This window comes from Podarcis pityusensis, assembly GCF_964106645.2.
Source record: "Podarcis pityusensis genome assembly, chromosome: 17".
NCBI classification, from domain to species: Eukaryota; Metazoa; Chordata; class Lepidosauria; order Squamata; family Lacertidae; genus Podarcis; species Podarcis pityusensis.
The window spans coordinates 5,607,413-5,619,822 of record NC_138042.1 but is presented as its reverse complement, the minus strand read 5'-3'; the positions used below and the strand labels follow the sequence as shown (position 1 = coordinate 5,619,822).

Genomic DNA, 12,410 nt, shown 5'->3' with positions numbered 1-12,410 from the left:
CCTCATTACATTGCCCTGGGATAGCTCAAGTCAAGTACAGCATGATAAGCTTAATCTCAGGGTCATGGGTTCGTGGGTGCCACATTGGGCATTGCAGCGGGTTGGACTAGATGACCCTCGTGGACCCTTCCAACCCTATGATTCAAAAATACTGTGTCTGCTTTAGGAATCACCCAGCCACTAGCAGACTACGTACCTGCTACTAGAGCAGCAGTGCTGAAAGGGAGGTTATGCATCTCCTCTCTCGCCTCTTAAGCTTCAAACTCGAGGCCAAAACCGGCCGGCAACGCCGAAAAGCTCGGAGTTGCCAGTTTTAGAAATGGCCGCTCCGAAGTCTCCCCGCTCGCCTTCCTTCCAGTTTCAAAAATGGCCGCCCTATGGAGATACGGCTCCGAAGGTTCCCTCCCTCCCCGCGGCCTTTCTTCCAGTTTCCAATATGACTGCTGAGGCTTCAGAGTCCCCTCTGTGTCACGTGATAGGGAGCCGCTCTGCGCCTCCTCTCGGTGGCCTGGGCAAAGCTAGCCTGGACGGGCGGCTGGTGTTGACTGCGCGGGGAGCGCGACGTCCATGTAAACAAGGCAGGGGAAGAAGGGGCGCCTCAGGTGAGGAGGGGGCGCCCGGAGGGAAGGAGGGCAGGGCGCTCCGGGCACCTTTGGGGTCAGGAAGAGGTCGAAGGGACCCCAGGGGTTTGCGTGATAGGATTTGGGGAGGCAGGAAAAGAGGTTGGGGGCCCCGGCTGTGCCCCGTAAGGTCGGGGCGGGGGGCGGGAAGAGAAGGCACTTTATTATTACCAATTATATATATACGTGTGTGTGTACCCCCTATATATTTTTATATATGCACACCCCACCTTTTTCCCTGACAGGGACTCAAGGCGGCTTACAGATAAAATAAGAACAGCAAAAACATAGGGGGAGAAACATCATTTAAGACAATTAAATATATAATTGTCTAGATATTCCATTTTCAATGTATATTCATTTAGAGCATTTGTACCTTGGCTCATCAGCCAAAACAGCTCCCAGAGCAGCTTACATGAAAGCAAGACTACCCACAGGCTTACATTCTAATTAAGAAATAAAAATGCCACACATAAAGGAAAAGGCACAAGGAGGGAAGAGGAAAATAGAAAACTCAAAACTCAGGCACCAATTTCTAGACCGTCCTTCCTCTATTGAGCTGACATAGTTCAGAGGCGCCTGATGGAGCCGGCAAAGCTCATGCAATGAACCCTGCTTCCTATATCTCTTCCTCTCCCTCTGAGGCAGCTTGACGAAATGGCTGCCCCCAGATGACGGCTGAGGGGAGAGGAGGCCTGAAGAAGCTGGCCCCTTGCAGCAGAGCTAATGGGGAAATTTACAGATAATTACAATAAAAACTGCATGGCGCCAGTTGGAGGGTATTCCAGATTCTGGGAGCAGCCACCATCGCGAAGGCCCTCTCCTGGGCCTCAGTTGCAGGGGCATTTACAGAGAATTACCTCCCAAGTGGGAAAACGGATCAGAGGAAGCCACAGGTGCAGGTTATGGGACAATAAGACTTGGGGAAGAATCCGGTAAGGATCCCATTACAGAGCTGGTTAGCTAGAGGCTGTGAGAGGCAGTACTAGGGATCTGGGGCCAAGGGAGGGTGTCATGGTAGTTGTTATGGGCGGTAGAGAGAATCTGAACAGGAAGAGAAAAACATCTTGTATAAGGAGGACAAGACTGGCAGTAACCAGAGTCAGAGATTGGGGTGTCCCGGGATAATAAAAATAAAAATATCCCATCTGGCTGGGTTTCTTCAGCCACTCTAGGCGGCTTCCAACAAAAGATTAAAAATACATTAAAACATCAGTCATTAAAAACTTCCCTAAACAGGGCTGCCTTCAGATGTCTTCTAAACGTCAGATAGTTGTTTATTTCTTTGACATCATGATGACGATTTGTAAGCTGGAGGAGCAGGGAAACAATGAGAATAACAAATGTAACAGGAAAGTATTGGAGCTGCTTTTCATGTGCGGTGTAGTGGTTAAGAGTGGTGGACTCGTAATCTGGGGAACTGGGTTCGCGTCTCCACTCCTCCACCTGCAGCTGCTGGGTGACCCTGGGCTAGTCACACTTCTCTGAAGTCTCTCAGCCCCACCCACCTTACAGAGTGTTTGTTGTGGGGGAGGAAGGGAAAGGAGAATGTTAGCCGCTTTGAGACTCCTTTGGGTGGTGATAAAGCGGGATATCAAATCCAAACTCTTCTTCTTCCTTGGCATTGTTCCTCTGTGTTGATTTCTGTTTCTGACTTCCTCCTCTCCCTGTCATGGCAACCATCACATTGGGGAACAGTGTGCGGGAGAAGGCACCCCCTGTGTTCCTGACCCCATTGAGGGGTGTCCCCACAGGCTCATCATGGCACAGCAACGTGGGGTCAACAGCCTTCGCTTCAACCAAGATCAGAGTAAGTGATCTCCTACTACTGGATCTCCAGCTTGGATCCTCCACTGCACTTTTACTAGGAGTCATGAGCTCCCCCAAAACTGAGCCGTTCTTTTTGGAGAACTGAAGGATCTTGGGCCCTGAGGAGACACTGTTAGCCTAACATCTGAGGGCAGTGTGTGCCTCTGACTAAAGCTTTCCATTGTGGTTAACTTCTAAATTGTGAGGTGCTGGGACTCAGGCCTACCTCAAAGCTCTTCTCACAATCCTGAGTGATTGGAAAGTATGCAGTGGTTTTTATGGGTGAAAGAAAAACCCTTTGTTGCCTCTTGGAGGCTTATAGCTTAATTTGTTTTAGGGCTGGGCCCTAGCATTGACTGCAGGGCTTCATCCTGATTCAGACTAAACCTTCAAGTGTTACATTTTCAGCGTGTGTTTATTTCCTTTCGTTTATTTTATATGCTGCTCCTCCCTCCAGCCCCTGCAAAATCAAAAATTAAAAAACCCTAAAAGTGGTTTGTGACAATAAAAATATACATACAAAATAGCCAGGCATGTTTGATCCGTTCCTTCTTCCACTGTAGGCTGCTTCTGCTGTGCTATGGAGACTGGGGTTCGGATCTATAATGTGGAGCCTCTCATGGAGAAAGGCCACCTTGGTAAGAAGTGGAGGGGCCTGAAAATGGAATTGTGGGGCACCTGTTTCTTCTACACACAGGTGTGTGTCCTAAACGTACCCCTCTCTCTTTTTCCTTCTGCCAGATCATGAACAGGTGGGCAGCGTGGGATTGGTTGAAATGTTACACCGATCCAATCTCCTTGCTATTGTCGGTGGAGGTGGCAACCCCAAATTCTCTGAGATCTCAGGTATGTATCAAGGGAAAGAAGGGAGGGAGGCTGTCAGAACATAGCGTATTTTTTGCTCTGTGAGACGCATTTTTCCCCTCCTAAAAGTAAGGGGAAATGTGTGTGCGTCTTATGGAGTGAATGCAGGCTGCACAGCTATCGCAGAAGCCAGAACAGTGACAGGGAGATCTGCACAGCACTCTTTCTCACTGTTCTAGCTTCTGGCTTAGCCGCACGCAGCCTCTTCAGGGGAGTGGGGAGCCTTAATCCCGCTGCCCTGAAGAGGCTGCGCAGCTGTCCCAGAAGCCAGCTATCCCTGCACACCGATTCCTTTTGCTCTTCTGGCTTCGAGGATAGCCACGCAAAGCCTCTTGAGTGCAGCGGGAGCGCTCCTGCCTCTTTGCTCAAGAGGCTTTGCGTTGCTTTCTTATTTCTTGTTTTCCTCCTCTAAAAAATAGGTGCGTCTTATGGTCGGGTGCGTCTTATGGAGCGAAAAATACATTAGCGATCTGGCATAGTTGTGATTTCTGGAGATATATAATTGCTTCTCTTCCATCACCTAATACTTATAACCTCCAAAGAGGGGGGAAGTTATCTCCTTGTTGGTTGGCTATGATTTTCTTCTCTCACACCCCCAATGTTTCCTTTGTAGTCTTGATCTGGGATGATGCCCGTGAAGGGAAGGAGGGCAAAGAGAAGCTGGTTCTAGAATTCACCTTCACCAAGCCAGCCCTGGCTGTTCGCATGAGGCATGACAAGTATGTTGAAGAATCATCCTGTTTCACCAGGTTCTGGAACTGATTTGGGATGGGGTATATGGAGTCATGTTCACAGCAGAGGAAAAATTAGGATATAAATGACGGCACACTATCTTCATTTCTAGTACAGTGGTGCCTCGCAAGACGAAAAGAATCCGTTCCGCGAGTCTCTTCGTCTTGCGGGTTTTTTCGTCTTGCGAAGCAAGCCCATTAGAGGTTTAGCGGCTTAGCGCTACAGTATTAGCGGCTTAGCCGGCTTAAAGATCAGCTGATAAGCGGCTTAACGATCAGCTGATAAGCGGCTTAGCATCAGCTGTTAAGCGGCTTAAAGATCAGCTGATAAGCGGCTTAACGATCAGCTGATAAGCGGCTTAGCATCAGCTGTTAAGCGGCTTAAAGATCAGCTGATAAGCGGCTTAGCCATCAGCTGATAAGCGGCTTAGCATCAGCTGTTAAGCGGCTTAAAGATCAGCTGATAAGCGGCTTAAAGATCAGCTGATAAGCGGCTTAGCCATCAGCTGATAAGCGGTTTAGCGGCTTGGGAAAAAGCGGGGGGAAAGGAAAAAAACCCCGCAGGAACTCGCAAGACATTTTCGTCTTGCGAAGCAAGCACATAGGAAATTCGTTTTGCGAAGCACCTCCAAAACGGAAAACCCTTTCGTCTAGCGGGTTTTCCGTCTTGCGAGGCATTCGTCTTGCGGGGCACCACTGTACTCTTGTGTATGGCATTTTCCAAATCCAGATTTTGCACCCAGGAATGTGCTTAAAACTGAGCTGTCCATATCAACACAGCACAACTAATTGTGTCCCGATTGACTGTTGTATGAAGTGAGTGGACATAACAATTTAACAGCCTTGATGACGATGACAATAAAACAAAAGCATCAGCAAAAAAACAGAAGGATCCAACATAAATCTTGCAATAAAAAAACAGGACTACAGTAAAATGAACACATGAATGTGTACAGGTTTTTTAAATGCTGTAAATGTGGCAATGAGAGGATGACGTCTGTATAGCCATGCACTATCTGTGCCTCATATTTTCACCACCATCAGGTCTTGGGAACTTTATATGTTTGTGTATTTTTTTCCAAGGGACCTTTTTCTGCCTGTGTTAGGAACAGAAGCATATTTTATTCTGCATGTGCCAAATTTGAGAAAGGGAGAGAGGCATTTAGATCTTTTTGAACGTATATATGCCGGAATGTAAGCTTGGATCATGGGTTCTCATCTGAGTCCTCCGTGGTAATAAAGAACTGAAGTTTTCCTTTTTCAAAAATGTGCTCTATAGCCAATGGAGCAGCTCTGCCATTAATGCAAAGTCAGCCACATCCTTTGCAGAACATTTCTCAGATATATATGCATGTATAGATGCACACGTGCAGGGAGAGAGTTTAAATTACAATCCTTTTTTTAAAAAAATATTTTTTATTAAGTTTTCCATTTTAACAATCCAATCAGATCACATTAAGTATTCCAAATTATATAAATACATATCATATAGTCCAAGTATTCTGCCAAATTATAAATTTTTGTTGGGGCTTCCCATGCTTCAAGTTCAGTGGGGCTCTAATCATCTTATGTTTCTACTGCCTTGAGTTTCCAATAGTTCCTTCTTTAAATCTTCCTGTTATCCTTCCTTCAGTTTAAATTACAATCCATTTAGTTCGGTACTTTTATTTTGCTCTTCCCAATTCCAGGATCATCATTGTGTTGCGGAATCGAATCTACGTCTACTCCTTCCCAGATAACCCCACCAAGCTCTTTGAGTTTGACACTCGGGAAAACCCCAAAGGTATGAGCCCCATACAGTCTCTCTCTCTCTCTCTCTCTCTCTCTCTCTCTCTCTCTCCTGCTACCTTCACCTGAACAGCCCCTTCTTAAGTCAGCAGACCCCATCACAGTCCTATTCATGTACGAGAATCGAGCCCAGCTCTGATTGTTGTCTGCTTTTCCCTTCCACCTCAGGACTCTGTGATCTCTGCCCCAGCTTGGAGAAGCAGCTCCTGGTTTTCCCTGGGCACAAATGTGGCAGTTTGCAGCTAGTGGTAAGTGGAGAGGGCAGGAAAGGCAGGCATAGGATAACCATCAACAAACCCATCCTTAGTCAGTGCTGGCTTATTATCACTGTCATTTAACAATTTGGAACTGCCTCTGTTGAGCAGTACCAAGGATCTTTCTAATCACTAAAAAAAACCAACCTGGCTCATCCAGAACCAAAGGTGGTTTATCCCATTCCCATGTAGTACAGGAAAGGTTAAGGGCATTAACATTACTCATCAAGGATTGTATCCAAAGCTGCTAGTGTAATTATTCTGGTGCAGTACCCTGCATGTACCCCAAAATCTACCCAGGGGACCCCCCCAACCCTCTGGCACTGGTTTTGAGGGCTTTCAGGGGGTTGGAGAGAGCAGGAGAGGAAGAGCACATGGAAGTCCCTTGCCACTGCAGAGACGTGTTCTAGGATGTAAGCTGGCAGGTGGAACTGCAGTTTCCTGGCTCAGTTATTGGGTGTTTTTGCTCATTTGCAGATTCTAGTTTTTTATTGATAGATTGTTTATTTTGCTTGGTTAAGCAACCATGTTCATGGATGGATTGTCAAGCAGTCACAGGCAGGGTGTGAACACATCCCTAGTATTGAAACAATTCAGAATTCTGTGTCCTGCATCATAAAAAGTTGTGGGTGGGTGGGTCAAGGTAAACAGTTTGCATATGTATTATATGGGATGAATTGAACAGCTTCAACACATGCCACAGAACTTCTACTGCACTTTTAAAAAGTGGATGGTTAAGTCCAGTCAAAGGCAACTATGAGGTGTAGTGCTCATCTTGCTTTCAGGCTAAGGGAGCCGGCTTTTGTTTGTAGTCAGCTTTCCGGGTCATGCGGGCACCACTTCTGGCGCAACGGAATACCGTGACAGAAGCCAGAGAGCATGGAAAAGCAGTTTACCTTCCCACCGCAGCAGTACCTATTTATCTACTTGCGCTGGTGTGCTTTCAAACTGCTAAGTCGGTAGAAGCTGGGACAGAGCAATGGGAGCTCACTCCATCAATGGGATTCGAACCGCTGACCTTCCGATCAGCATGCCCAAGAGGCTCAGCGGTTTAGACCACAACGCCACCCACTCCCCTACTGCTCCCCTCTACCTTACTGCGCTAGCAGAAGCTGCACAGTTGCTTCCATTGTATCCAGCTTTATTTTACAGGGATGAGTAAAGATCTATGCAGGGCACTGATTGCCTCACTCCCTGGTAACAGAAAATCTTCCCTGGTCAAATATCAGCATTGCTACCACGCCAGGCTTCTGAAATTCCTCCAAGCAGTGCCCCTATACTTGGGTTTGTCCTTGCAGTAATAAGGTGACTTATCGCCAGGTGAGTTTTGCCCAGTGCACACAAACATCCTGAGGTCAAGGGGGGGAGGGAGAATGCAAGCATGATGTGGCACATGATCAGTCTTTACAAACCATAGGGTTTGGAGGGGCATTTTCTGTCTGGACCAGCCTCCCATGTCTGTGGCTGTGCTGAAACTTGATATTCCCAGTCAAGTGCTAGTATGTGAATCACTAGTTCATTTAGAATCCCCCCTTCCGGCTGCTCAGTCACGTGACATGGAGCAAGCAAGACTGCATATTGGATCATGCTTCTTTTGACCAAAAACTATTTTGTCCCCAACTTAGGATCTTTCCAGCACCAAGCCTGGGACCTCCTCTGCCCCCTTCACGATCAACGCCCACCAGAGCGAGATTGCCTGCATCTCTCTCAACCAGCAGGGAACTGTGGTGGCCTCTGCCTCTAAGAAAGGGACCCTCATCCGCCTCTTTGACACCCAGACCAAGGAGAAGCTGGTGGAGCTCAGGAGGGGAACAGATCCAGCTACCTTGTACTGGTGAGAAACGACACACTCCCAGCCACGCATGTTAGGAATACATTCTTCACGAAATAGGTTAATAGTTCCTCAAAACTTTAAAAAAGCGTTCCAGAAGTTTCTTCAATGTGTAGGAGTGGCACTCCAAGCTTAATTGATGTCAGCTGGAGATGCAATTAAAAGGAGGAAGTTGAGTTTGCAATGTGAGGCACGAGGAGAGCACACATACACTGTTAGTATGCTTGCTTACAGCTATCTGAAGAAGTGTGCATGCACACGAAAGCTTATACCAATAACAAACTTAGTTGGTCTCTAAGGTGCTACTGGAAGGAATTTTTTTATTTTGCTTCGACTACAGCAGACCAACACGGCTACCTACCTGCTTACAGCTAGTTTGGATATATGGTGAAGTGTGCTGCTGATACTCTGAGTTTGCGGTATCAGGACTGTTTATTACTAGACTGAAAGTATAGTGTGCCAAAGAGAGGAAGAAGGACTGTAAATAGTTTGTAGATGGTAGTAACTAAAAATGCTTGTATAACCAAATAATAATAATAATAATAATAATAATAATAATAATAATAATTTATTATTTATACCCCGCCCATCTGGCTGAGTTTCCCCAGCCACTCTGGGCGGCTCCCAATCAAGTGTTAAAAACAGTACAGCGTTAAATATTAAAAACTTCCCTAAACAGGGCTGCCTTCAGATGTCTTTTAAAGATGGGATAGCTGCTTATTTCCTTCATATCTGAAGGGAGGGCGTTCCACAGGGCGGACGCCACTACTGAGAAGGTGCTCTGCCTGGTTCCCTGTAACCTCACTTCTTGCAATGAGGGAACCGCCAGAAGGCCCTCGGTGCTGGATCTCATTATTAGTGGCCAGGTGGCCATGGCAGTCCAGCGACATCGAGGAGCATTGGGCAGATAGTTTTGTGGGGCTTTGGGGAGACGCTCTGCAGTGGCGACTCTACTTTTACCTCTCCTGCTCTTTTCGCAGGGAATTTGTCATTGCGTGGGTGCAGTGGTGGGGAAGAGATTTTTAATCAGGGATCCTCCCTGAACACCTTAACCTTCTCTTCTCTCCACAGCATTAACTTCAGCCACGACTCTTCATTTCTCTGTGCCTCCAGTGACAAAGGGACCGTCCACATCTTTGCCCTGAAGGATACCCGCCTAAATCGGCGCTCAGCGTAGGTAGTTGGACGACGCGCTTGAGGGAAAGCGTTGCCGCCTGTACTGTTCTGACCCTCTTCCTTCCCCCCTCTTGCAGGTTGGCCCGGGTGGGAAAGGTCGGGCCCATGATAGGCCAGTACGTGGATTCTCAGTGGAGTCTGGCCAGCTTCACGGTGCCAGCGGAGTCTGCCTGCATCTGCGCCTTTGGCAGGAATACCTCCAAGAACGTCAACTCTGTCATTGGTGAGTGGCACTGATGGGTGGCTGTGGGTGACTCTGTTGCCCTGTATTGGCTGCTTGACAGCTCGCTGCAGAACAGCTGTGGCTGTGCCCCATGGCCGGCCCTAACGTTAGACATGAGGACACAGCCTGCCTCAGGTGGTGGTTTGGCTGCCACTGAACAGCAACAAATTGCCCGTTGTGAAGTTTATTGTTATAATCCCTTCCCACACTCCCACAGCTCGGCCACAGACATAGGTAAGGTAAAGGTAAAGGGACCCCTGACCATTAGGTCCAGTCAAGGATGACTCTGGGGTTGCGGCGCTCATCTTGCTTTATTGGCCGAGGGAGCTGGCGTACAGCTTCTGGGTCATGTGGCCAGCATGACTAAGCCGCTTCTAGCGAACCAGAGCACCGCACGGAAGCGCCGTTTACCTTCTCACCAGAGCAGTACCTATTTATCTACTTGTACTTTGACGTGCTTTCGAACTGCTAGGTCAGCAGGAGCAGGGACCGAGCAACGGGAGCTCACCCCGTTGCGGGGATTCGAACCGCCGACCTTCTGATTGGCAAGTCCTAGGCTCTGTGGTTTAACCCACAGCGCTACCCGCGTCCCACGGACATAGGAGGGAGGCCCAATTTTGAACTTCCTTCCTCGTAAGCTCTCTTTGGATAATCGTTCCTGCTGTGCCCAGAGTGTCTCAGTTCTGTTTCTCCTCTTACAGCTATCTGCGTCGATGGCACTTTCCACAAATACGTCTTTACCCCAGACGGCAATTGCAACCGCGAGGCCTTTGACGTCTACCTGGATATATGTGACGATGATGACTTTTGAGCCCAGCTGAGCCCCTGCCATGGGCAGGCAGAAGAAGCATGCTGGGCAACTGGGGGAGCATTTGCTTTGGGGCATGTTAAGGACCCAGGCTGGGAAAGAACAAGGTTCTGGTGGGAATCCCACTGGACTTTTATGACAAGGTGGGATAGATCCTCAGAGAACTCTCCTCTCAATGCTGTCGCCTCGGGTATCCTGTTCCTACGCTCCCTTTGCCTGGCTACCCATCCCATGTGGGACCAGCGAGAAGGCTCAGTGGGGTGGAGTTTTTGTAAAGAGAACTTTTCGGAGTCTGCTCAGCCTGGATTTTGGAAGCTGGGGAGGCAGGTTCCCAGCTCTTGGCAGACATTTGGAGGGGGCAGGGTGGAGAAGGGGTAGAACTATCATTAAAGTTCAAGTGCAAATGCTTCTCATTTGCTTTATTGTCATTCTGTAAGGGGTGGAAGACAGAGACTGAAGAATCCAGTCCTAGCCTAGGACTAATAGTCCACTTGGGGGGTCATTCATTTGCATCAGTCGGGAGGGAATGAATAATCACTTTGTGTGGAAGAATGGCAGGGATGAGGGGGAAGTATTGTTTGAAAAATGGTAGGCCACACATCATGAGCCAGTGCACCTCCCTGCCCCCTCAACACCCTTTTTCTTCACATGGATTTCTGTTTTGTGCATTTTGGCTCCAGTAAGTGCAATTTAGCAAGCTCCCACAATGCATCTGATGCAACAGTAAAAGTTCAGAGGAACTTGCTTTATATTCTCTCTCATTCATAGCCAGAAGGCTGGCTAGATCCCTTATCAACAAACTACTACTGCATGGGCAGAGAGTTCTTGCTTAACTGTTTGCATCAATGATCTCCTCTTGTACTTCTGAAGTGGTACAATCCAGACACAGATCCATTCATTATGTTGCTCTTCACACTCTCTACTGGTTATTTTTGGTGCAGTTTTGCATCCAGCTGTTCAAATCCACACAACGGGGTGAGCTCCCGTTGCTCTGTCCTAGTTCCTGCCTACCTAGCAATTTGAAAGTATACAGTATAACGGTGCAAGTAGATAAATAGGTACCGCTGCGGCAGGAAAGTAAACGGCATTTCCGTGTGCTCTGGCTTCTGTCATGGTGTTCCGTGCACCAGAAGCAATTTACTCATGCTGGCCAAATGACCCGGAAAGCTATCTGTGGACAAATGCCGGCTCCCTCGACCTGAAAGCGGAGATGAATGCCACACCCCATAGTTGCCTTTGACTGGACTCAACCATCCAGGGGTCCTTTACCTTTGAATATTTTTTAATAAACAAAAGAAGATAATTGATGTTCAGCCAACAATAATTATATATTACACACCCAGACTGAGGTGGAGCCACTTGGGAAAACATGGGAGGGAAAGGGAATAAAATGAATGTTGCAAACTGTAAACATCAACAATGTAGAAAAATAAAGGGAAATTTCCACATATGGATCGCAACATTACAGAACAGAGGAATCTTGTATTTTGAGAAAGAACCCAAAATATAAAATTCCTGGAAGGCAATTAAAGAGTGGCCATAGAGCTGGATGTCCGGTTTGATTGATGGGTACTGGAATCCCATTATATGCATGGTAAAGCTGCAGTCTATGCACTTCGTCAGAGGAAGCTGGGCTGATCTCAGTGGCACATGCTGTGCAAAGCGCCCTGATCACAGTGGGCTGCTTATTATTCCCAAGCAAAACTGCAGCCGCTTTTGCACTGATCTTAAAATAAAGCTTTAAAATAATAATCAAGAATCTAAACTTGTGCATGTTTTAAAATATGGTTGGGTTTTTCTTGATGTTATTGTAAGGTTGCTATAGTTAAGTTTCATAGCTTTGTTGAGCGCTTTTTTTTTTTCTTTTTTTTTTTTTGAAAATCGCCCCCAAAGCCACTGCCAACCTAGGTCCCCATATGTTGTCCGGATTGTCGCAGACACACAAGTGTTTGGCACTGTTTTCGACTACCATGTTCAACTACCATGTTCCGGCTATGTCCAGACGTACGGCAACCCTATTTATTGTTTTATCTCTTTGTAAACCAGCTTTGAGGATGGGTTTGGGTTTTTTTGGTGTTTTCCTTTTTAAAACCAAGCTGTGTATTACAAATCTTACGAAACTAACAAACTGCCGAGAAGCCAAGCGATGTGAGCAGGGCTGGATTTAGGTTTGATGAGGCCCTAAGCTACTGAGGGTAATGGGGCCCTTTGTATGTCCAGCTGTCCTTTGTCAACAAGAAATTGTGGCTGGTTTTTGTGTTGAATATATGCTATATGGTAATTTATGGACCTAATAGGTTTCTAGA

The 12,410-nt window shown here is 47.2% G+C and overlaps 1 protein-coding gene across 1 annotated transcript; it reads left to right on the top strand.

The window, feature by feature from the left end:
* The first annotated feature begins 464 nt into the window (after positions 1-464).
* WDR45 (WD repeat domain 45) lies at positions 465-10,513 on the top strand. Its single transcript, XM_080988274.1, has 11 exons — positions 465-602; positions 2,319-2,430; positions 2,993-3,067; positions 3,171-3,275; positions 3,907-4,012; positions 5,713-5,807; positions 5,981-6,060; positions 7,692-7,900; positions 8,969-9,070; positions 9,151-9,296; positions 9,998-10,513. The coding sequence occupies exons 2-11, from the start codon at positions 2,382-2,384 to the stop codon at positions 10,105-10,107; spliced, it is 1,077 nt and encodes a 358-aa protein (XP_080844400.1). The 5' UTR covers positions 465-602; positions 2,319-2,381; the 3' UTR covers positions 10,108-10,513.
* Positions 10,514-12,410: the final 1,897 nt, after the last annotated feature.

Bases quoted from the DNA above. Each gene is read 5' to 3' on its own strand.
- WDR45 (XM_080988274.1), top strand. From the start codon at position 2,382: ATGGCACAGCAACGTGGGGTCAACAGCCTTCGCTTCAACCAAGATCAG. The intron at 2,431-2,992 runs GTAAGTGATCTC...CTTCCACTGTAG, and splicing joins TCGCTTCAACCAAGATCAGA to GCTGCTTCTGCTGTGCTATG. The intron at 9,071-9,150 runs GTAGGTAGTTGG...CCCCTCTTGCAG, and splicing joins CGCCTAAATCGGCGCTCAGC to GTTGGCCCGGGTGGGAAAGG.